Source organism: Mytilus californianus, unplaced genomic scaffold, assembly GCF_021869535.1.
Source record: "Mytilus californianus isolate M0D057914Y unplaced genomic scaffold, xbMytCali1.0.p SCAF_4, whole genome shotgun sequence".
Lineage (NCBI taxonomy): Eukaryota > Metazoa > Mollusca > Bivalvia > Mytilida > Mytilidae > Mytilus > Mytilus californianus.
Window position 1 is genome coordinate 80135952 of NW_026262690.1, and position 25649 is coordinate 80161600.

Genomic DNA, 25649 nt, shown 5'->3' on the forward strand with positions numbered 1-25649 from the left:
GAAATCAGCCTGAATACTGAATACTACTTTTCAACAATTGTGTACTTGTTGTGTGCTACATGCTCTTCATACCTTTAGTTCGTATAACATTTTCTTCCTTTTTTCATTCTGTATTAGTTCTGGGAACAGTATATCTAACCGTCAATATATATGTTCCTGATTAGTTATAGTTTTGTGTGCCTTTCTTTGACTAGTGATAATTGATTGTCATCACATCTTCTTACTATTTGTCTTTACTATTTGTCTTTTGGTTGTTTTTAAAGGCAGTGCTTTAATGCCTTTCTAGTTGCCGGGTTAATCCTTCCTTCCGCGATATCCAACTTATCTACGTGGGGGGTCACTAGACTCCAAGTAGATCCGGAAATGTTGAATTCTCTCCTCTTCTTATTGCGATATAAAATGTTTTTTGTTTCATTTCATTTACATTGGGAAATAGAGAAACGATCATTGTGTTTTGTTAGTTTTAAAAACTTTTGATATATTTGTATTTTGCATTATGAGCAGTCAACCGATTGACAAACTAGAATTATTTGAATTCCGTGTGGAAAGAGCTCGGGTTAATTTCGAGTGTTATCTGCAATCTAGATGTTTATAAATCATTTCAGTCGTTGATATAATAATTAAAGGTCGACTGAACATGAATTATATTATACAATTTAAAGCGCATTTCTGTTTATGCACGTGAACCCGTCTAACGTTATTTTCGCAGTTATATAAAGTAGCAAATTATCGTTCCTGAATAGGTGGCGCCGTGGTAGCGGATCCTGGAATGCACGTCGTTTCGTAACCTGGTCGTTTCGTACCTGGTCGATTCGTAACTACGTTGTTTTGTAACTGAGACGTTTCGTACCTTTTGTAATTATATATGGTTATAAAGTGTTAGTTTAAATTAATTAGTTTAAATGAAAAAGTTAAAGTTATTATTTAAAAATGATCCAATTGTTCATCTAATAATAACAATATTGTAATATTTTTAATATAAAATTTTCTGAAATCTTTTTAATTATTGGCTAATTGGTTAATTTGTAATTACGCTCGGTGACAGCTTTAATGGTTTTATGACAACTAATGACAGGTAATAAAAAGTAATTACAGTAGGTGTAAAGTGATTAAGTAGATTAATGGCACACGACCTATGGCACACGACCGGCGTTGGCGGAGTTAAGAGTTAGTGGGCCGGAGCAGCAACAGCAGTTGGTTCCGTAAACAAAAGCACACCTCCTTAATAATGTACTACTGGACATCTGGTTTTGAGTGTATTTATCCCAGAATGAGAAAATTTCTGATATATGTTTAATAACTACACAAAAAAGCAATCAGTAGTGAAATATTTTGAATAAATTTAATTTGAATTAAATTGATAAATTATTAGGCGTGGTTAAATTAAGTAAATGTAAGTGACAAGTGTTCACTTAATGGTATAATAGCAGTTTTTTTTACTCCTTTTTCATTCATCTATAAACGCCAAATATGTCACTAACAGTAAATAAGCCCAAAGTCCTTGTGATCGGTCACAGTTTCATCCGAAGACTGGAAAATTGGATGTTAAGAACGCAATCCGACTTATCAAGTTCTGTGAAAGAAACAACTTATGATAGAAAAAAAAAGAAGATAAAGAAAGAACTAATTAGCAACATAAAGATGAGTGGTGTCAAGTATTGGAGACATAAAAGCACGTGGCAGAAGACTAAATACTTTGATAAAGACGGGGTACATCTAAATGATGATGGACAATTCAAATTCTTCTGTTTTATTCGCATGTGTGCAAAACTGTACTTGTAAAGTGTAAATTTATGTGCAATCAATTATTTAATAAATAAATATAGATATATATATACACATACATCACTAAGTCTTTTTATTACTTTTTACGTAACCTACTAATCTTATTGTTATTATATATTGATAAAAGGTTACAAAACGTCTCAGGTACGAAACGACCTAGTTAAGTTACGAATCGACTAGTTACGAAACGACCCTCACCCGGATCCTGTTCCTCTTCTTCCGGTTTCTGCACTGTGCAACTATTTCATTTATATTTTTAATTAACGATGCCAAGTACTTGTTGTTGTGTACCTGGATGTCATTTAAGAGGAGGACATGCATTTCCAAATGACTTAAACAGAAGGAAAAGTTGGATCAACGCCATGGCCCATACGCAGATTGGACGAGAACACGATGATATCGTGGAGTCCATCTCAATCAGCTGTTGTTTGCAAGGCACGTTTTACTGAAAAAGACTACGTGCAGGAAACTATTCATGGTAAAACTCTATTTTCTTTGTGAAATATATAGTTATATATGTAATCGCCATGCGAATAAACCAAAGTCTGTTTACAACCGCAATTATCGTTTTAGAATAAAAGGGGGTGGGTAATTCAAGACGTCATAATTTTTTGGATTACGATTCAATGTGATCTGTTTGAGATTTTTTGGTGATTGCTACAATTATAATGATTTCTTACAAGAGGAATATCATACTGAGAATTATTTTAGCAGTAATTATGCTAATGTAGTAATGACAGGAATGCATAAGCTATGCCTCATAGACTTTCTTGAAAAATATCAATGACAATGTTAACAGGAACAAAACAATGACATGCTCTCATCTATATTATAGTTATTTAGGTACAAACAATGTACGTTTGTTGCATAAGTCTCTCATTGTTTGTCCTTTGGATTTACATAACATACATTGAATCAGGCAAACATAGTTTTATCCAGATTGTAATGAATAAATCTAGTTAATATTTCGCCAGGTAGTACAAAGTATACATTGCTAATGGAAGTTCATTTAATTATAAAAAAACTAATGTTTTATAACCTTTTTCAGGGCGCAAACCCACCATACAGAGACTTAAGTCTACTGCAATTCCCAGCCTATTTTCCTGGACCAAGCAAGAGACTGAATCGTCCGCAAAAAGAAAAATCAGGGCAGTTTCCTGTGAAAACAAAAGAACTAAACTTGATGAATATTGTAGTAGAAATCTAGAGGAAAGTTTTGATTGTAAAGTTGGTTTTCCTGAAGAAGTCATTCATACTGCAGAAAGGATTTATGACTGTCCACCACCAACTGCCGAGCTAATGTTGAGCTTCACAGATGGAATTACGCAAACACCATCAATGCCTATGTTTTCAGCAGAGAATTTTGAAATGAAGACACGTGACACAGCCATGCATTTTTATACCAGTTTAGAGTTGTATACTAAATTTTTATTTGTTTTGACCACACTTGGTCCAGCAGCACATTGTTTGAGATACATATATTTTCAAATTGATAGGGTGTCAGTTGAAAATCAGTTTTTTTATGACTTTGATGAAATTGAGGCATCATACAACCAACTTTGAACTGTCTAGATTCTAGATTGAATCTAGTGTTAAGAATATTGTGTATACATGGATTGTTTTTATGTCTAAACAGTGGTGTGAGGCTAACACTTGGCCATCTAGTGGTTTAGTCAGGTATTTTTCACCATCCAACTTCAAATTAAAGTTTCCTACGACTTGGATTATTATTGACAGCACAGAATATCCCGTGATAAAACCTAAAGCTCCTAGAGCTCAGGCAACCTTTTCATCAAATAAAAACAGAAACACTGAAAATTCTTGAATGTTCGACACCTGGTGGTTTATAAGTCAACTATGTCTCTATGTCACATAGAGCGAATTATTGGACTTGGCAAAACATACAAAATTCTAATAAATCCTATGAATGGAACTGAAACAAAACTTTCATCTGAAATAACATTTAGTTGTTTTATGTTGTGTAATTTTAGAACTTGTATTGTGCCAAAGGATGCATAAATAAAAGTGATGCAATGAATTTTGTTCTGATATATATATACATTTACAATTACATGCACATGTAAATTGTAATGCATATAAAAATAAGGAGATGTGGTATGATATTCAGTGAGTTTATCAAACTAAAGTGCATAAGAAATGGGTTTAAGCAGTTACAGGTGTTACTGTCACCGTACAATCTCCAACAATGAGAACAACTCGTACCCTGTAAAAAATTTCAGAGATCTTACAACTAAGTTTTGTTGTCTCACCTTGACTTTGGTGAATTTTTTATATCTGTTGATGTAAATATAAAAAAGAAGATGTGGTATGATTGCCAATGAGACAACTCTCCACATATGCACAAGAGACCAAATGACACAGAAATTAACAGCTATAGGTCACAGTACGGCCTTCAACAATGAGCAAAGCCCATACCGCACAGTCAGCTATAAAAGGCCCAGAAATGACAATGTAAAACAATTCAAACAAGAAAACTAACGGCCTATTTTATGTAAAAAAATGAACAAATATAACATATATGCAACACATAAACAAACGACAACCACTGAATTACACTTTTATAGGCTCCTGACTTGGGACAGGCACATACATGTACATACAGAATGTGGCGGGCTTAAACATGTTAGCGGGATCCCAACCCTCCCCCTAACCTGGGACAGTGGTGTAACAGTACAATATAAGAAAGAACTATAAAAATCAGTTGAAAGAGGCTAAACTCATCAGATGGATAAATACAAATACAAGTGGACGTGGTCAGGTAGTTGTACATCCAAACAACAAAAAGACACGTACAAATCTGAGAGTACTCGCAGTTACTGACAGCTAGTTCAAAGCCACTAACAACTGATAAAAAAATCTTGCATCTAAGACTAAATTATCAATCCGTAAGCTCCCTTTAGAATTTTATAAATTTTAGATTTTACATTTCTGAGTTAAGGGGTTTTATTCATTAAAAAAGGGGGGATTTTTCCAGTTTTTGGACAACAACTCAAAAATGCTTTAAGCAGTTCACATGAAACTTTAGTGAATTATTTATAGCTATTGATGTAATCTCCCTATTGATTTTCATAAATTTCAAATATGACATTGAGAAGAAATTGAACTTTATTTGTTTATAGTCTGGCAACAGATTTATTAAGTATTGCACAACAGCACAGTGTATTGCACAACAGCAAGAAATCTTTAATTGAATATAAATTCAATTCATATAACTGATTTCTAGTTCATTGACTACATTTATTCAGAAACTATAATATGTCAAATATTTAATTACAATCCAAATTCAGACCTGTATCAAGCTTGAATATTGTGTCCATTTTTGCCCCAGCTGTTCAGGGTAGTACCTCTGCGGGTGTATCCAGCTGCGCTCAGCGAATCAGTTTATTTCTTAATTAAGAACTCCTTTTTATACGACTGCAAAAAAATTTTTGTGGTCGTATATTGGTATGACGTTGGCGTCGGTGTCGTCCGGCATCGTCGTCCGAAGACACATTAGTTTTCGCACTCTAACTTTAGTTTAAGTGAATGGATCTCAATGAAATTTTAAAAGAAGGTTCAATACCACAAAAGGAAAGTGGGGATTGATTTTGGGGGTTATGGTACCAACAGTTAAGGAATTAGGGGCCAAAAATAAGCATTTTTGTAACTTCCAGACATAACTTGTGTGTAAGTGTATGGATCTCTCTGACATTGTACCACAAGGTTCCATATCACAAAGGGAATGCTTTGATTAATTTTTGGGGGTAATTGCCTCCAAATTTTAGGAATTAGGGGCCAAAAAGGGGCAAAAAACAAGCATTTTTCTAGTTTCATGACAATAACTTGTGTGCAAGTCTATGGATCTCTCTGACATTGTATCACAAGGTTCCATATCACAAAGGGAATGCTGGGATTGAATTTGGGGGTAATTGCCTCCAAATTTTAGGAATTAGGGGCCGAAAAGGGGCAAAAAACAAGCATTTTTCTAGTTTCATGGCAATAACTTGTGTGTAAGTGTATGGATCTTTATGAAATTGTACTACAAGGTTCCATATCACAAAGGGAAAGCTAAAATTGAGTTTGGGGGTAATTGCCCAAAAAGTTTAGGAATAAGGGGCCAAAAATAAGCATTTTTCTAGTTTCCAGACAATAACTTGTGTTCAAGTGTATGGATCTCTCTGAAATTGTACTGCAAGGTACCATACCACAAAGGGAATGCTGGGATTGATTTTGGGGGTAATTGCCTCCAAATTTTAGGAATTAGGGGCAAAAAAGGGGCAAAAAACAAGCATTTTTCTAGTTTCATGACAATAACTTGTGTGTAAGTCTATGGATCTCTCTGACATTGTATCACATGGTTCCATATCACAAAGGGAATGCTGGGATTGATTTTGGGGGTAATTGCCTCCAAATTTTAGGAATTAAGGGCCAAAAAGGGGCAAAAAACAAGCATTTTTCTAGTTTCATGGCAATAACTTGTGTGCAAGTGTATGGATCTTTATGAAATTGTACTACAAGGTTCCATATCACAAAGGGAAAGCTGGGTTTGAGTTTGGGGGTAATTGCCCTAAACGTTTAGGAATTTGGGACCAAAAAGGGGCCAAAAAACAAGCATTTTTCTAGTTTCCAGACAATAACATGTGTTCAAGTGTATGAATCTCTCTGAAATTGTACTGCAATGTACCATACCACAAAGGGAATGCTGGGATTGATTTTGGGGGTAATTGCCTCCAAATTTTAGGAATTAGGGGCCAAAAAGGGGCAAAAAACAAGCATTTTTCTAGTTTCATGACAATAACTTGTGTGTAAGTCTATGGATCTCTCTGACATTGTATCACATGGTTCCATATCACAAAGGGAATGCTGGGATTGATTTTGGGGGTAATTGCCTCCAAATTTTAGGAATTAAGGGCCAAAAAGGGGCAAAAAACAAGCATTTTTCTAGTTTCATGGCAATAACTTGTGTGCAAGTGTATGGATCTTTATGAAATTGTACTACAAGGTTCCATATCACAAAGGGAAAGCTGGGTTTGAGTTTGGGGGTAATTGCCCTAAACGTTTAGGAATTTGGAACCAAAAAGGGGCCAAAAAACAAGCATTTTTCTAGTTTCCAGACAATAACATGTGTTCAAGTTTATGGATCTCTCTGAAATTGTACTGCAAGGTACCATACCACAAAGGGAAGGCTGGGATTGAGTTTTGGGGTGATGAATCATAAGGGGGTTCAAAAAATTTGGGGGGGGGGATTCTTTTTCCTTTTTTTTCTTTAAATTTTTCCATTTTAAATTGGTTATTTCTGATTTATATATAAAAGCCAATAAAAATGATATGGTTTGAATAGGTAAATTAATTTTTTTTAAGTATCTTAGACCACTTTCATTCTGTGTCAGAAACCTATGCTGTGTCAAATATTTAATTACAATCCAAATTCAGTGCTGAATCAAGCTTGAATGTTGTGTTCATACTTGCCCCAACTGTTCAGGGTTCGACCTCTGCGGTCGTATCAAGCTGCGCCCCAGCGGAGCATTTTATTTCATTCATAAATTACTTTATGCTTGGAAATATAATTTTGCTTGGAGTTGAAAGAGTTGACATGTTGCAATGTACATTTACTCTACATAGTTCTATGGTACCAAATCAAAAGTTTATATAAAGAAAGAAGTCAAAGGTTTCCCATCATAGTTTAGTTACATACATTTTTTTTGTACCTGAGGTCGTTGAATATAGATCATTATATAAATAAAGAGATGTGTTATGATTGCCAATGAAAAAACTAAGGATTTTCTTATCCAAGGAATAGATTACCTTAGCCGTATTTGGCACAACTTTTTGGAATTTTTGGTCCTCAATGCTCTTCAACTTTGTACTTGTTTGGCCTTGTTACTATTTTGATCTGAACGTCACTGATGAGTCTTATGTAGACGAAACACACGTATTAAATTATAATCCTGGTACCTTTGATAACTAATTTGACTATAAACATAGATAAAAAAGGTACAAACTGGACATAATGCACTAGTTCATAAACAAGTGAGAACAATCGCCTTCATATAGTGCTCAGAATATGACATTCATAAAACTTATTCAATATCATTAGAGAACTCTAAATCTTAAATACTGAGAGCCACCTCTGATAAGTACACTGTACTATGCAAGATAATGATATAACTGGACTTAAAATACACACAACCTGTAATTAACTGCCTTTACAGCGCTTTCGTGCTTTGATTGGTTTTTACCATGGCATTGTCAGTTTGTTTTTGACTTATGAGTAATTTGAATATCCCTTTGGTATCTTTCGCCTCTCTTTCAGAGAATGCACTCAATCTATTAAAGAAAGTGGTGGAAAGTTTTCAAATATGAATGGAAAATAAAATGTATGGTCAAAATATTGTCCTTCAACAGCTAGGCTAGTTACCAACCGATCATAGATGAGTTTTTCATTGGTTATTATAGCAGAGGGTAGGACAATAATAATTTCAGAACTAAAATAACCTTTTAAATCAGACATTGTATATAGTTGTATAAAGCCATAAAAAACCTTGAAAATACTCGGAATGATTTAATATTTCAACAGAACAAATATTTGCTATCTTTGTCCACTGGTGTAAGGGGTGTTTAAAACGGATTAACGTACCGCAATTACATGAACACTGATTTTATGTTGGTAACTGACATGTTAAAATTAAAATGACAGTGGCAAAACATAGACTATGTAATAGCTAGTGCCCAGTAATATTGAAACATGAGAAAATTTTCTTTTTGACATTTACAAACACAGTGAGTGTGCTTAAGAACATGAGCAAACACGATTGTATGAAAAACCAGGTTACTTAACTGTAAAACTCAGATTCAGCCAAACATCGGTGAACTTTCCTTAGGTGGTCCTTTCAAATTGTTTTTCAGATGAAAGTCTGTCATTCAATATGAAATATGGATACAACGTGTATAATGAAAATATCCTTTAAAATAATTACAATTGAAAACTGATACTGGGGAAATGACACTTTTGATCTAATTTCAAACAAATGTTTGCAGAACTCAGAATTGATACTCTTATGATCCTTGCTTTGAGAAATTTACTTGCATAATTAGAATAATGCTGCTAGCCAAAAAATTATTAAATTTTTGTACTCGACCTCGTTTCCTTCCCATATATTTCAGTATGTTTGACCTTGATGATCTGTAGTCATCTTTGTTGAAAAGATATACCATATAAACTGCCACCTTGGCAAATATTACTATGATAAGGTCATGATGGTTTAGCATTTATCTGCAGATATGTGATATATATTGAAGACACCTAAGTCAGTGAGGGGAAGATGTTTTTCTTGAATGTTTACCAGGTTATTACTTCTGAATATAAGTCTACAATGGTCAATTATATTTTTAACAATTTATATGCCAAGTTCATAAATAGTTTTTTTTTTAAATCCGCCTCCCCAGCGATTTTCAGGATTTACCTTCATCAGGAAAGCTCAAAGCTTAAGTATTTGAAAGCCAAAGACATATGAAAACAGTGACAGTTGAAGAGCTATTTGACCAAATTAGACCTAAAAAAGGTAACCAATTAAATCAAGCTAAGGTCAACTTTGCCTGAGGAAGCTGAAACCTTAGTTTTTCTTATAATTTCTAGATTTATTAACAGACAAGTTAAGTGTTCAATTGATGATTTCAGTCGTGTTGACTTATTTATTTGTAGATCTTATTTTGCTGAAACAAATTTTCTTTATTCAATATAGTGTCTGCAAGAAACGCAAATAATAGGGGAAAATGTCTTTCAATGGCAATTAATTACTCCAATAACGGGTCAATTGACCATTTTGTCTTGTTGACTTATATGGGGATTTTATTTTGCTGAACATTTTTACTATTCACAGGTTCTTTATATAAAAAAAGGGCGACATTTAGGTTTACCCACTAATGAACGAGTTTGTAATGTATGTAAATCGGGTGAGGTAGAAGATGAAAATCACTTTTTACTGAATTGTGAAAAATTTTCTAAATACAGAATAAACTTTAAAACTATTATATTAAATATACTTCCTACACGTTGTAGTGAGAGTCAGCTAACTATGAAACGTTGCATAAATAGCAACTCTTTAAAAGTCCTGAAAGTGACAAGTTCTTGTATACATAAATGTCTGGTATATAGAAACGAGATTTTAGCTTCTTAATTATAACATATTATTTCATTATGCTGTATTCATTGTTATAATGTACTGAAATATGGGCCTTTGCCAATTATTGTAATTGTGTTTGTGCCAATAAAATATTTGTATTTGTATCTAGAATGGTTTCTGCAAAAATGGATAAAAATCATTTTTTAAGGATAAAAACTCTTTAATAAAAGGGTTCAATTAATTGGAGATTTCTGCCATATTGACTTATTTGAAGATCTTTTTTGCTGAACGTTTTTTTTAACAATTTTTGATTTCTATTATAGGTTCTGCAAAATAACCACATGCAATGGGTAAAATATGTCTTTCAAAGGCAATAACTTCTATAAGGGGTTATTTGACGATTTCTGTCAAGTTGACTTAATATTTGTAGATCTTATTGTTCTGTGGTAATTTTTGCTGTTCAATATTCCTCTCTATCTGTTATGTAGTTTTCAAGAAATTTATCAAAAACTAATAAATATGAAAAAAACCTGACATTTTAAGGGCAATAACTTTGTCAAATTTTTTTGAATATTTCATGGAAAATAGACCTTGACTTTTTTATAATATTTACCTTGCTGTTTTTTTTGTTTTGTTTGAGATATATTTTACCTAATAGTTGCAGAGTAAAAAGTTTATGACAACGAACGGATGGACAACAACGGATGCCAAGTAATGGCTAAAGCTCTGTGACATATCCTTTTAGGCCAGGTTAGCTTAAAACACCACCGTTCTAATTACATTATACAGATATATAGAGACCTCTTTTACCTAAGTTATGTAAGGACCAAAGACAAGTCGAACCAAGACAACTGGGACCAATTTTAAGACTACTCAGACCACTTTTAAAGACAACTCTGACCAGTTTAAAAGACAAATTGGACCAGTTTAAAAGACAGACCAGTTAAAGAAAGACAATTCAAAACCACTTATGAAGGCAATGAAGAAAAGTTTGAAAGTCTACTAGTCTACCAGAATCACTTATTATATTTTCCTTGGTCGCCATGTTGGATGTACACAGTAATATTTAATGCGATCTTTATGAACTTACCTGCTTTCTATAAATCATTTTTAAGTTAAAAAATACACTTATAATACAATATTATTTAATAATCAATGTTTAAATGTCACCAATATGTGCTAATAATTTAATTTTGGATGTAACGCGTCTTCTGATTGGCTGACTTTGTTTTGTTTATCAGCTCATAGACATAATTTTGTCATGTGACCGTGATGTCATCAACGTTTTTTCATGGTTTACTCCGGTTTAAAATGGAATTTAGAATTAAATTATAAGAAATGACTGTAATATTTTTTCTGTCTATTCGAAATAACATAAAAAATGTGGTGCACACTTTGAAATAACCCGCTACGCGGGTTATTCAGTGTGCACCACATTTTTTATGTTATTTCTTCATAGACAGAAAAAATATTACAGTCATTCCTTAAATATTAAAATTTCAAGTGTTATTAGGTGTTAACAAGTGTTATTTGGCTAATAACGGTGTTATTCGGTGATTCGAGGTACCGTATTTCCATTGCATGTAAAGTTATTTGTTGTTTTACTTTGGTCATTATTTTCTATTATGTAAACCTGGAGCTATTATCCTATGTTAGTATAATAGTCCCAGTATAAACCCCATCCAGACCTTCGTATTAGCATTCTTAAATGGTCTGAGTGGTTTAAACTGGACAGAGTTATCTTTGAAACGTGTCTGAGATGTTTTCAAATAGGCCCGAGTTGTCTATTAAAAGCAGTCCAAGTTGTCATTGAATTGGTCCGATTTGTCTTGGTCCGAGCTGTCTTTGGTCCGAGTTCACCTGATTCTAGTTATGTCCCTTTTGCCCACTCTTCAAAAATAAAGATAGTTTCATTTTCGCGGAAATTTGAAATTGTTTGCCCAAGAAAAAATAGAACACAGCAAAATACAAAAGGAGGTAAATATAAACATGTTCTTTCAGTGCTGGTGACACATAAAACCTTGAAAATAATCCGCGGTTGATTTCCATTTCTTCTCATGAGCCTATGAACTATGAGACTCCCCCTTTATTTTGTAAGCTAGTCATTACCACTACCAGTATAATACACCTTATCGCTAATCCCGCTTGACCCGAGAATCAGTCCCGCTCGAACTTTTGACGTCATACAACAATCACTTTTCCATTGTGGCGTCAGATATTTCTATTATGACGTCAAAATTTTACGGGAACTTGTGTGATGTCCAGTAAGGGGACGACCATTTGATATTCTGGGGGGGGCCAGGAGGATTTGTTTTGGATTGGTTATTTATTTTTGTAAACTAAGAGGACAGATTATTTATTTTCTGCACTGTTGAAGCAAGATTTTTCATTTTCATTAAAACAAGGGACTGATTATTTATTTTCATAACTATATTAAAAATATTCGAAAACATAAAATTTTTAAATTCATTTTTTATTATAAATAATACATGTACAGTCAAGTCATTAATGTACCATTTAATCAGAATTAATCATCCTCTGCGGAAATGAATCTTCTGAATTCCAAACTGCATATACATGTATTGCATACATACATGGTATTAGAGTTGGGCTGTGACTAGCCTCTTTTAAAAGCATTGCCAACTCTATTTATGCCGAGCGGAGCGAGGCAAAAAAATTTTGAAGGGTTTTGAAGCCGCTGCAGGCCCAAAGAAACTATAGAACAAATGATGCAAAATCGTGCTTTCTGGGCGTTCCCAGACCCTTTCTTATTCTGAAAACGCAAGTTCTGTTTTAATAATTGTTTGACAATATTTTGGTCTCAAAGCAAAATGTATAGATTCAGCATAAGACTTAAGTTTTTATGGACAACACCAAAAGACCAATATGAAGAATAAAGTAAAATTGTAATTCACATAGTTAAGTATGTGGCTGCTGTTTTTTTTTTTTTTTTTTTTTTTTTGTTGTTTCGGCATGCAGAATTTAAATCTTTTATACCTGTAAATTATATGGGGTTTTATTCAAATTAAGTTAAGAGGGGGCTGATTATCAGTGATATAACTATGTCAAGTAATTTTTAATAACACATTTCAATTACAACTTGATGTAGCTCTTAACTGGGATACAATTTAAAGTAGTTAAGTTGTAAAATTAGCTAAAAAGTCTTAAATAAAATAAAACTCATGATCAAGTTGAAAAAAAAATTACTAAATCACAAAAAGAATGCAACACTAAGAGAATACAGAAGGGCAATCAATGAACTAAAGACAAATTTAAAGAAACATTGATCCCGAAAAAACAGGTGCTACGTCCAAGGGAGAACAGAACTTGCTTCTTGCAAACACTCGCTGTGAAAATAATTTGATATGAAGACAAGCTTTTGGTTTTAAAATTTCCTACATAAAGGCATTTGCCTCAATGTAGTAACAGCCCTGTAATAAAAATGAGGTAAGTGTTCCTGAGCCAATATACCTCTTGAAAGTTAAATGAAACCCATTTTCAGACATTTCAAGTATATTTATACCTTTATTATTAAAAGATTTGGGAAGTGTTTCCCGAATTTTTTTTTGAAAAAAGATGAATTTTATGAAGAATCTGGTGCCACCTCATACTTTCGAATAGCATTTATAAAATGGATTAAAGACCTGCCGAGTTATTCATTTTCAATACATTGTAAGTCAGGTTATTTATTTTCGAACTACCACAGAACAAACCATTTATTTTTGTGATTATCAAGGCTGAGTTATTTATTTTCAAAATCCTCCTGGCCCCCCCCAGAATATCAAATGGTCGTCCCCTAATGGCGGACAAATAGCGATAAGGTGTATTTAGACTGGTTCTGTCAGTACTTATTACATATTTCATATAAACATGATATTTATGTATAGTACAAGGTACTTATACATAGCAGGAGCCCAGTCTGAAATTATAAGTCTATATTTCATTCTGACACTTAGCTGGGACTATTATACTAACGGGACTGGAAACTGATCGATCTGTTGAGATTTAATTGCCCCGATAGCGGATTATTGATTTTTTGTTTTGATTGACAGCTTATTGTGTCACGTAGTAAATTAACATTCGGTACATGAATGTAAACAATAGATTTCGGCAAACAAGTCAGCATATACATTTTATGTATATAATACTGTTAAAATTGGTGGATTTGAAATAAAAAAATAATTATTTAATTAATTAGTTTAAATGCAAAAAATATATATTGTTTATGAAAAATTATTAATAAGTAGTCAATATATTAGTGTTGAAAAAAAAACCAGATATACATGTAGTCGAAATGCCGGCGCTTTACTTGACCGCTAAGAAAACAACGTGTCAAAGGTTAACAGATCATAATTAATCCTGATAAAAACAATAAGTGTGCAATAAAAACAATGTTTACAATTTCAGTTCATAACTAATTCATATAACAAAAGTTACCCAGGTCAAATAAAGATATAGCAACATTGTTTTGAACTTTTGTGAACTTCGTGTTTACACCAAAATTTCAATATGGTTGTGAACGGGCCTACTTTTGTAGTTCTAATTATGGAACCTAGTGTACATATTTTCACGAAGTCATGTGCTAATGCCACCAGAAGACCATTACTAAGCAAAATTAACCCTGATTATAATAAAAATATTGTACACATAAAAAGGAGTAGGTAATTTTATAGGAACAGTATAATTTATTTGAGCCGTGCATGTGGGTTCCGGTTGTAATGAGAAAGAGATTTATATTCCACTTTTTATTTTAAAAAGTGACAATAAAAATAGGCAAATCCAAACTATAACCTATAAATATGATTTTACAACAAACCGAACTTGCGTATCTCTTTTCAATCAACAGTTATAAGTAATTTTATGAATCATATACTTTTTTCCTCGTCATTTAAGCCCTGGCATCCACTAGATATATAAAAAATAAATTCATTTTGTGTTTCAGAATGATAAAATCTTTGTTTGCAGGATTTTGATGGGCATCAGCGGTTAGTGGTCTTTTTGGGTGTTTGATGGTGAATCCAGGTCCCTTCGCCCAAAATCATGTTTGCTCCCATTCACATTCGCCCCCTTTCACGTTTGCACCCTTTTTATTGGTTTTGTAATGAATAATGGTTTAATCATCATGATCATGTTTTAGTTAGTGTATTACTATGAATAAGTTTTTTTTATTTTTTCAAAATAAAGTGACATTCTAAAAACGTAAACAGATTTCTACTTCATGCACTTTAGCCATACACAATCATTCAAATCATGAAATAATTCATTTAAAAAACATCACTTAAATGTTTCGAGTAACTACTTTATAAAATTTAAAAGAGCACTAAAATATTTTAAAAAAAACCTGAAATATCACATCACATTGTACACCATTCACACACCAATACTATCTAATATGCACTAATATAAATAGTTTATTTAAGAATTAATGTATTAAATTCAAATAACAGTCACAATTGTAATCAAAGTTCAAAGTCTACTGTGGCGGAAAATCGTCAATTGGTTTGTCTGATGTCCATACGTATACAGTCTTCATCAAATCCCCCCAAAAATGTTTCATTTTGAAATTCCCGAATTTTATTTATATATATATATATAATGAAAATATAAATATTTTGATTTATACATTTGTACATCTAAAAAACATCTAATAATTCAATCATTTTTTGAATAAAAATAGGGAGCGAACGGATCCAGGGGGCGAACGTGTGGGGGTGTGAACGTGTATTGGGATCGAACGGACCTGATACCTTTGGTGATGAAAAGACCTACCCAATGAATGAACTTGTAGGGTGTTTAAAATTAACAAAGTTATTGCCAGGTGCTCTCAAAGAAAAACCCAGCAGAAGCCAATATAATTTGTTGTCAAGACATTTTAGAAATTATTCTAGACAGTCAGGGGTACTACTTGTACAAGTAATCTTTATTTATTTGAAGAAGTAAATAATAATATACTTATATAAGTAAATTATAATGTTTGAATAATCTCCCCTTAATTTTCTCAAAAATTTACTTGTATAAGTAATTTTTTTTTACAATCCCGAAAAATTCTCAAGTTTTTAGATGTAAAGACATGTCTATAACAATTTTTCTCAGGTTAGCTCATAATTTTTGATTAGATATCAATGTTTCATCTCATTAATTCAACAAAGAAACTAATTGCGCAAAGATCTTAAGTATTTGGGCAAGGCCTTCAAAAATTGCCCCTTGGGGGCTTGTAAATGAGCAGTGATCTGATGAAGATAACAGACAAATGAGATTTTCATTGTCCATGAAATTACACTTAAATGATCAGCAAAGACATCTGCAAAGGACAGACAATTAAAAATTCTATTAGAGCAAAGAAGTCCTTAAGAAATTCAAGAAAAGAATATAGGATGACTTTTTTACTTGTATAAGTAAAAAAATCTGAATTTCTAAGCGACATAACTAAGCCAAAAAATAATTTACCTATACAATTAAATAAAATATGCTTGTATAAGAATCCTACAAATTTACTTATATAAGTATATTAATATTTACTTCTTCAAGTAAATAAAAATTACTTGTACAATTAGTACCCCTGACTGCTAGATCTCCAGTAATAAAAAAGTAAAAAAGAATGCGATAAATCTCTCAGGGAAGAAAGGAAGAAGAGTGCATGTAATTGGGCATCATACATGTACATGTACGTGTAGAGTTTCAATATATTTTGTTAATTTTCAGTTTCACTACATACATTGTTTACATTATACATGTTATATGTGCATGTACTTTGTTTGCATTCCCATGCTGGCTGCACTTATACTTTATTTGATAGCACGGGGGAGGGGTCTCTTCCTATGTGAAGGTATACACAGCCATGAGGCTTGAATGGTTCCCTTTTTAATAGGTTAAATATAACAATGTGTTGAAATTTCACCAAGGTCAAAAGTCAATGGGTCAGTAATTTTCAATTTTTCAATTAGATATCTTTATACATCATTGTATATATGCTGTTTTATCCTTTTAGATCAAATTAAGATGTAAACAATTGTATATATGTGATAACTGAGAAATATAATGTGTTATGTTTTTGAAAATGAGATATTTTTATCTGTTGGGATTTTATAACCAAGACCTCAATTATTGGGGGGGGGTTAAATCCCAGCCTGAAGTCTGTATCCCAATATCCCATGTTGAGACCCTTGTGATCGATAGTAAACTAAAAGGCTTCTGAAACTATTGGGCATTAAATCAGAGAAATTTAAAACATGATCTGTTGTTGTAAGCATCCATGCAGGGCCTAGGCCTTGATGCTTACAACAACTGATATCTCATTTTCAAAACCATAACACATTATATTTCTCAGTTATCACATATACAATTGTTTACATCTTAATTTGATCTAAAAGGATAAAACATGTACAGCATATATACAATGATGTATAAAGATATCTAACTGAAAGATGAAAATTACTGACCCATTGACTTTTGACCATGGTGAAATTTCAACCCATTGTTACTATACATGTATATAGGCTAGTGGGCTCGATGTTTCTTGTTTTATATATATTGATGTCTTATCAAACGTTGTTTATTTGGGATCTAGATAGTTTAACTTACAATTTTATGAATTTTATGATTACTGTTCAGAAATATATTGGTATTTCTAAATTAAAATACAATATACATATGTAATTAAATATTGTGCAATAACCATGACAACAAACATTTTCCCTTTTTTTTACCACATTTCATGAAAATAATTACTTCAACTGCCTTTGTGGCATTTCTGGTAGATATTATCAGTCACTTTCTTTCCAATCTGATTAAAACGCAGATTCTGTGTACACACTTTGCATACAAGGATCTGAAAATACTCCATTCTTCTTTTTGTTTTAATGACCTTTTCAGATTCTTAGGTTTCGTTGTACACACATTCAAATATTTGAAGACAGAAATTTCATTGGTTGATATAAGATTTATCATAACAGAAACATGAGAAAGTAGGATGGAGTGTTTTAAATTTAAGATCCTTGTAAGCAAAGCTTGGAGACAGGATCTGTATTTAAATCAGATCGCTTTCTTTCTGCTCTAAAACTAACCATATCTGATATGACTTTGCATTTCAATTAAACAGAAAAAAATCACCCTAAAAACATACAAAATTAATTAGCAAAAAGAAAATATGAGCATATGTTATAGGACTTGGGTATATCCCTGTTAATAAGTTACCTGTATACCAGTAAATAAAATTTACTTGTAGTGTAAGTCATACATATTTTGTGTACCCCTGACTAGGAAGCATTATGTATAAGAAATTTTGTGAAAGAACTTATTTTTGGGCCTGTAAGCCGAAATGTTCTGTCAAGACTAATGCTGTCAAAGTCCTTTGATTGACAATGCTCTATGGATTGTATATCTATAAGAGACAGATGAATGAATTTGCATTATAACTTCTAGAAACCCTTTTCTTTGTTTTCAGGAGGATGAATCAGACAAAGTCACACATACCACATTATATTCATGGAACTAAGTCTAGCCATGCAAAAAGTTCTAAAACTACAGATACTACAAGTAAATTAACCAGACCAAAATCTACTACATATGGGTAGGTGATCACCTAGTTATAGAGCATGCAAGATAACTGAAACATCCTCCGAATATTCAATATGTTGAAGAACATTTTTTTTATAGATCAGGGCACTATTGAGTCTCTGATACTATAATGCCTCACTGATAAACCATTAGCAAAAAAGAACTAAATAATTGTCTTACCATTGCTTACCAGTATTTATTTCAAGAAAGTTAAAATTTTAATTGTAAACTAAGCATGTGTTTATAATTCTTAAATACTAATATATCAAGTTTTTTTAATTCTTTCTCATGTTCATGTTATAAAACAATGTTTTAACATAATCTATACCCAAACATTTGAAAAACAATTTGAAAGGTAAAATATTGATACATTAGAATCAGTTAATACCTGTATAGTGTACATGTATGGACACAAATTTTTAAGATTTTTGAAAAAAAATCTTAAGCATGACACAGGTACATGTATGCGAACCATGCCCGCTGCAATGGGACACAATGGGAGTCTGCAAATATGGCTGTTGAAATTAAACATATAGAATAACCATACATTGTCATTTTACAACGTAAAAATGCTGCGAACCTGTACTCTTTATTGACGTCATTAAAAAAACAGAAACACATTATCAACTTCACAAACAAGGTGATATACAGTCAATGACTATATCACAAATGAATATATGTTCAATGCAATTTGACTGTGCAAATAACATACGTGCAGCATAAATATGTATGACGAGAGTCTGAAAATCTTCATGATAATCACCTGCGAAATTTCTGGAATAGTCTTGGAATACATGGTATAAGCATAAAAAGCCGTATGTTAAAATGTAAAAAATATTTAAATCTTCATTGTAGATTTAATGGTCGAAAGAGATCAACAGAAGAGGAAGATCAGAAAGAGGATAGAAAAAATGAACAGAGTGAAATAACCAGATTAAAGACACTTACAGGCAAACAAAAGGTAGATTTAAATTTGAAATTGACGAAAAACAGTACACCTGATTTATGTTCCACCTAGTTGAGATAAAATTCTGTATTTTAGTAATTTGAATGGTTAGGCTATTAATTTTTCCTTTTGAATGACAAAAAGGGGTGAGAAACTGATATATATTAGAAAGATTTAAATCAATTAGATACTGATAAGGTACTCATTAGTTTTCACACCATAAGCTGATGATTTACATTGTAGCATCTGTTAAAATATAAATTTGAATGAATGAATAACTCCAGACAATCTGAAGACATAATAAACAGTTTTATGGGATGAAATCAGCAGGTTCGTTACATGTATCACCATTTGTGTGATTTTTATTCATCTAGACAAAGTTAAAAAAAAGAATAAAAAAAAGAAAAAATATTTTGACTCAAATTTCATTATGTATATATACACATAATGAAACACTACAAAGAAAAGATTATAACCTTCATAATATGCAGAGGAGTAAAGTGTATTTTTATTATTTCCAGAAGTTGGTGCTTACTTCTTTCATTTGAGCTGTATCTCTTTTAGGGAGGTAAACTTTTGTTAAGTTTAAATTAAGTATTATTAAATTAATGATGGTGGATTTGTTTCTAACATCCTAAAAATAACATGTATATCATGATTCATGAAGAAAACATGTGATATGAATTTAAATTCTGCTTTGCACAAGACCACCATGCTGAGCTGGAATATTTACTGTTCTAGTCAACAAGGAAACATTCGCAAGAAGACATGACATCCTACAAGGATATATTATTCCTACTCTGAGTTGACCAGTCTTTGCACCATTAAAAGCTGCATGCTTAGAGAAAAAAGTAGCAAATACCAATTTTCAAGTCTTTGGTTTGACTCAGTTGTGGATAGAACCAGCAAGTGCTTCTAGAGACCTTAATAGTAATTCCTTGTTTAAATTGTGCATGGGGAAAAACCATGAGAAAATACTCTCAGATGAGCCTTTAGATGAAAATATAATTCTTTGTATCAAATTAAGATATATATTTTCTATTCAGGAAAGAATTGCAAGTTTAGAAGCTTCATCTGGGAAAGAAAATGTTCTAAAAGGTAATTTTAACTGTTTTAAAGGGTCTGTACATGTTTGCGTTGTGAACTTCACCTTACGATTAGAGAGATTGAAAAGAAATTTACCCTGCAATTTTCAAGATTCTAATCAAAATTTAAAGATAGTATGGTTTAGTGGTTGCAAAATCAGCATACTAACATGCAGACTTCTCAAAGTAAGCAACAGTCTACATGAGCAGGCATGACAGGGGCATTATTAAATCACAACTTCACAACAGAGGCAAAAAATAAAAAAAGACATGCTTACATCTATATATATCTGTGAAATGAGATGGGTTCTTTCATACAATATCAGGTATATTTTAACGTCACAGTACTTAAATTTCACCCGTTTTGCCAAATAAGCTTTAGAAATCTTTGCCATTATATTTGTCTTTCCACATAGCTAAACATATTTAAAAATACAAAAATGGTCGCATTATATATCAGCAGATAATTTATCCAGAGGAAAAAAGTAAACTTGAAGGATATGTTGCATGCGACGTCCACAGAAAGTCACCTTTAAAAATGAGCAATTAAAATTTGTTACAGGCATCCATTTCTTCAAAATGCATAGTAAAACATGAACTATTGTCAAATTGTTCTAAAAATGTGGAGTAATAAAACAAAACCTTCGTTATACGATTTTTTTTACATTAAGCATGCATGTGATTTAGGTATTCCTTATTACAGAATCTTGGGTTGTTTGGAGGTCGGTTCAAACCCATTTTTCTATGATTCAGTATGGATTCAAAATTAAATTTGTGGAACTATATAGTAAACAAGGATACATTAACAAAATAAACACAGAATGGAAACTTTCATCTGTTTCGTAAAAAACATCAAAATAGGTGCTGTTTGGGTACCCTCGCATTACATCTAATATTAATGTTGTTCAAGAGATGACTTTGGTCCTTTAAATTTAAAAATAGCTTTTGATAAAAATCAATATAAAAATGAAAATTTATTAAGTCTTAAGTAAAAGAGATGTTGGTTATATGTAAATGAGACAGCAACCAAATGACAAAAAACCATCTAGAGTAGAGGGCAACATACAGTCATCATTAATAGAAAGATGACTATATAAATATTGAGCTCTGGTATTACAGAGTCCATAAAATTGTTTTTATTTTTAGACAAAATCAATCAAAGATCTGCCATCCACATCAACATCTCCAAATAACAACAACAAAAAACCATGAGGATTTGACATAAAAAAAGTGCCAATCTGCCTAAGAATCAGACAGTGGTGAAAACATGGTAAACAAAAACCCTCTCAAGTATACATCAATTCAATTTCAAAATGTATAATGGTGCATGAATATAACATTCGTTTCCTTGTCCTATTCTGGTATTTCAAGATATAATTTGGTTTAAATGCACTACAAGTTTACAATTGAGGGGTGCTAATTTTCTGTAATTCTAACCAAAAGGTATCTAGAGATTTCTCAAATTACCAGACATGCAGTAAAGAAAGACCTACCAGTTCTAACTCAGGATGAGGGTAACTTCAAAATAGGATGGCTAGTTCTCTGGGGTTTTTTTTCAGCCATATTTTGAAATTCTTCTAAATTGCCTGATTCTTACAAAGACTGGCACTTAATGAAAACTGACTTAGTATTTTTTTTTATTTTTATAATTAACAGATGAGATAAAAACATTAGAAGACAGATTACAGCAGACAGATGAAAAAATGTAAGAATACAATTAAATTTATTATGTGAACAAATTGTAGGGTTCAATTCTTTCATAGACGAGCAAGGAAAATCAATATCAGAATCAAATTTTGACCAATAACCAACTGAGAACTAAGGCCAAATATTAAGGACATGTTTCCTCCAATCTTCAATGGTTCTTAAACAAATATTTTTTCTCTTGAAATTCCTGTTGTTAACGAAGAAAAAAACCCAGCAAGTTGGAAAGTTCAAAAAGACAAAAACTATAAATTTTAGAAATACTACTATATTAAGGTTTCTGTTAAATTGTAACATACTTAAAGAAAACTTTGTATGATATCTTTTTACTATTCATATACTTTTAGGTATATATAACTGTAAAATCATGATATAAATATCTAAACTTGTTTCATCAATGTACCATCAGTAACTCAATAAATCTATCTTTTCTATAATTGATGTAAAACATTAAGATGTACCTAGGTCATCACTCCATTATCATGAAAAAACTTATCATAATTGCTTTCTTTTTCAGGGAATATTATGAAAAACAGTTACTGCTGTGTAACATAGATCCAGGTAACTTAATCATCTGCATCCTAAGGTCTTATAGGAAATAAGTTGTTTCTAGTAAATTGTAGAAAGTGAAAAAGTATGTGGTCGATAAGGAAGTTTTAGTTTTTGTTTTGCCAGTGACGAAGGTCACAGAATGAAAGAGGCAAGCCAGTTGCCAAAGTGGCCCAGCTGCAAGCTCTCTGTATGAAGCTTCCATAAGAACAAAGAGCTGGATAAACCATATCTTGTATACAGATACCTTATGGTCTGAAGTATTTATCTGGCATATGTCTGTTGTCCTTGACATTATTTTCATGGTTCAATGGCCACTAAAAAAAAATTTTTGTTTTCTTACATGATTTTTTTATTCAGTTATTTTTAATAATAGGACAACTGTATTTGTTGCTTCTATGTGATTTATTTATATTTGTTTTTTCTATTTTCAGTTTCACTGGAATCCTTAGATCCCTTACAAGAAACTAAAGGAGCTCTTTTGGAGATAGGGAATAGGACAAAGGTGAGTTAAATCTGAACTGGGCGAGTCTAGACAAGCTTTGTATGAATTCAGTGGAAAGGAATAGATCTGATATTAATATAAAAGTTTCAAATAAATGGGGAATGTGTCCATGGGACACAGATGATGCCCCCGCTTGCATATCATATAAAGTTATAAAGGGACATAGCTATAGAACTGTTAAAGTGACACCTCCAAAATTCAAACTTTATCTGTATTTTGTGGTAATAAGCATTGTGTATAAGTTTCATAACATTTGGTTGAGGCTAACTTAAGTAAGAGAACGGAAACGAAAAATTCAGCATTTTTTCCATTTGTAAAGGGGCATAACTCTTACAACAGTTAAAGTGACGCCACCAAAATTCAAACTTGATCTGTCTTTTGTGGTAATAAGCATTGTGTATAAGATTCATAACATTTGGTTGAGGCAAACTAAAGTTAGAGAAAAGAATTGTAAAATTCAGCAATTTTTCTATTTGTAAAGGGGCATAACTCTAAAACGGTTAAAGTGACGCCACCAAAGTTCAAACTTGATCTGTGTTTTGTGGTAATAAGCATTTTGTTTAAGTTTCATAACATTTGGTTGAGGCAAACTAAAGTTAAAGAAAGGAAACAAACTTAAGGACGTACGTACGTACGTACGTACAGACGTACAGACGGACAAGGGTAAAACTTAATGCCCCCTCCACTACGGCGGGGGCATAAAAATGGTCAAAATTAAAAGTGAACTATAACTATGTAATTATGACTTTTTTGGATTGATTGATTGTTGGATTGGTATTTAATGCCACTTTCAGCACTATTATGCTTTTTCGTGGCAGTCAGTTTTTATTGGTGGAGGAAGCTGGAGTGCCAAAAGAGAACCATGACCTTTGGTAGGAAAACTGACAATCCTAGCCAATTAAGGTTGGAGTCAAGTGCACCTGCCACATGCAGGAATCAAACTCACAACCTTGGAGTTGACAGGCTAGTGATACAGTATTATGACTACTTAGACCACTTGGCCACCGTTTTTGGATTCAGACCACTTAGAGCTTAACATATAGTATAGAAAATTGTTTATTGATAAAGATAGTATGTTGATATTTTGGTTTTGTGTTGTCTGGTTTCTGTCTCATTTGCATTTACACTCAACATCTTCTTTATTAGTTTTTGAAATAGAAGGCTCAATTTTTTTAAAGTTGGTAGTAAATTTTTTAAGTTTTTATTTGCAATTGAAGTTTGAAGAACATGGCTGTCAACTGTAAATTTGCTTATGTTTGTTATATTGTAATTACAAATTATATTAAAAAACTCTGTTTTAAATACTAGACTGTTTTATACTTAAAGGTAGAAGTGAATAAGTTAAAAGAAAGCATTGATGAAATGAACAACAAAACAAAACAAGTATTGATTGATTTGAAGGTAAGATAGTTTTAACATTATGGGAACTTTAGATTAATAAAACCTCTGATCAGATTGAATTAAACACAGAGTTTTAGTGGTAAGCACTATCAGAATCAACGTTCAAATTGCATTAAATTAAATTAGATTTTTAGATTTTTAATAATTTTTTGTGGAAATGGTATCAGTATGGAATAAAAATAGCCTTAGAACATGATTTGTTTTATTCTTTGTAATTTTTTATTTAAAAATGAGTTTTGCTGATTTGTAAAACTAATTATAAAGAGGTAAATTTTGAGAGTTCTATGAAGAAGAGAGTAACTCATCGCCGTGACTTAAATGTTCTGAAAAACAATTGTTGAATATAATTATCTCCCTTGTGTCATGTATTTTACTACAAATGTAAAGAATGTTTACTTTATCAAGCAAACTGGTCGGGAATAATCAGAAGTCCCCATTTACTGGTATATTTTCAAAACATTTAGTAGTAAATAGTGATTTCTGACTATTAGAGATTAATTTGTTTGCTAAAATATACAAGCTTGACAATATCTGTCTTAAGGAAAGCAAATAGAAAAATTCTGCAACCATGTCCAAACAAACCAGGTTTAATAAAGAAGGTGAGTGCACCGCACATAATTTCACTTGAATAAATCAAAAGTTATTGAAAAATACATGAAAAGGATATCAGGTATTACCAGAAATTATATTACTTGCCACTACAAGGGAACTAATTGAGTCATCATGAAAATTCAAATAAAATCTGAAACAAGTTTTTGTGTTCATGAAGTTGTGCAATGATCAGCTATTGTAAGATTTTCCTATTCGATTCTATTGAGCTGTGAATAATGTAAGTCACAGCCTGATGATCAAAATGAAATAAACCTTTTTTAAATTTCTTTCAGACAATTGGAGATGAATTGGATAACATATGTGCAGAAGATGAAATGGTGCCATCTTAGAAATGTGACTTATTGTTTTTGTTTTTATGCTTCATTAAACCAGTTTTATCATGC

General features: G+C 32.0%; 2 protein-coding genes across 2 annotated transcripts; both read left to right on the plus strand.

Moving 5' to 3' along the window:
- Positions 1-2007: 2007 nt before the first annotated feature.
- LOC127738617 (uncharacterized) lies at positions 2008-3823 on the plus strand. The gene is made up of 2 exons (XM_052249951.1): positions 2008-2263; positions 2834-3823. Exons 1-2 carry the CDS (start codon positions 2179-2181, stop codon positions 3346-3348), a joined length of 600 nt encoding a protein of 199 aa, XP_052105911.1. The 5' UTR covers positions 2008-2178; the 3' UTR covers positions 3349-3823.
- A 7990-nt stretch (positions 3824-11813) lies between these two features.
- Positions 11814-25649, plus strand: LOC127738618 (uncharacterized). The gene is made up of 9 exons (XM_052249952.1): positions 11814-11885; positions 18352-18477; positions 19320-19425; positions 20457-20508; positions 22152-22200; positions 22717-22760; positions 23183-23253; positions 24580-24654; positions 25539-25649. Exons 2-9 carry the CDS (start codon positions 18356-18358, stop codon positions 25593-25595), a joined length of 576 nt encoding a protein of 191 aa, XP_052105912.1. The 5' UTR covers positions 11814-11885; positions 18352-18355; the 3' UTR covers positions 25596-25649.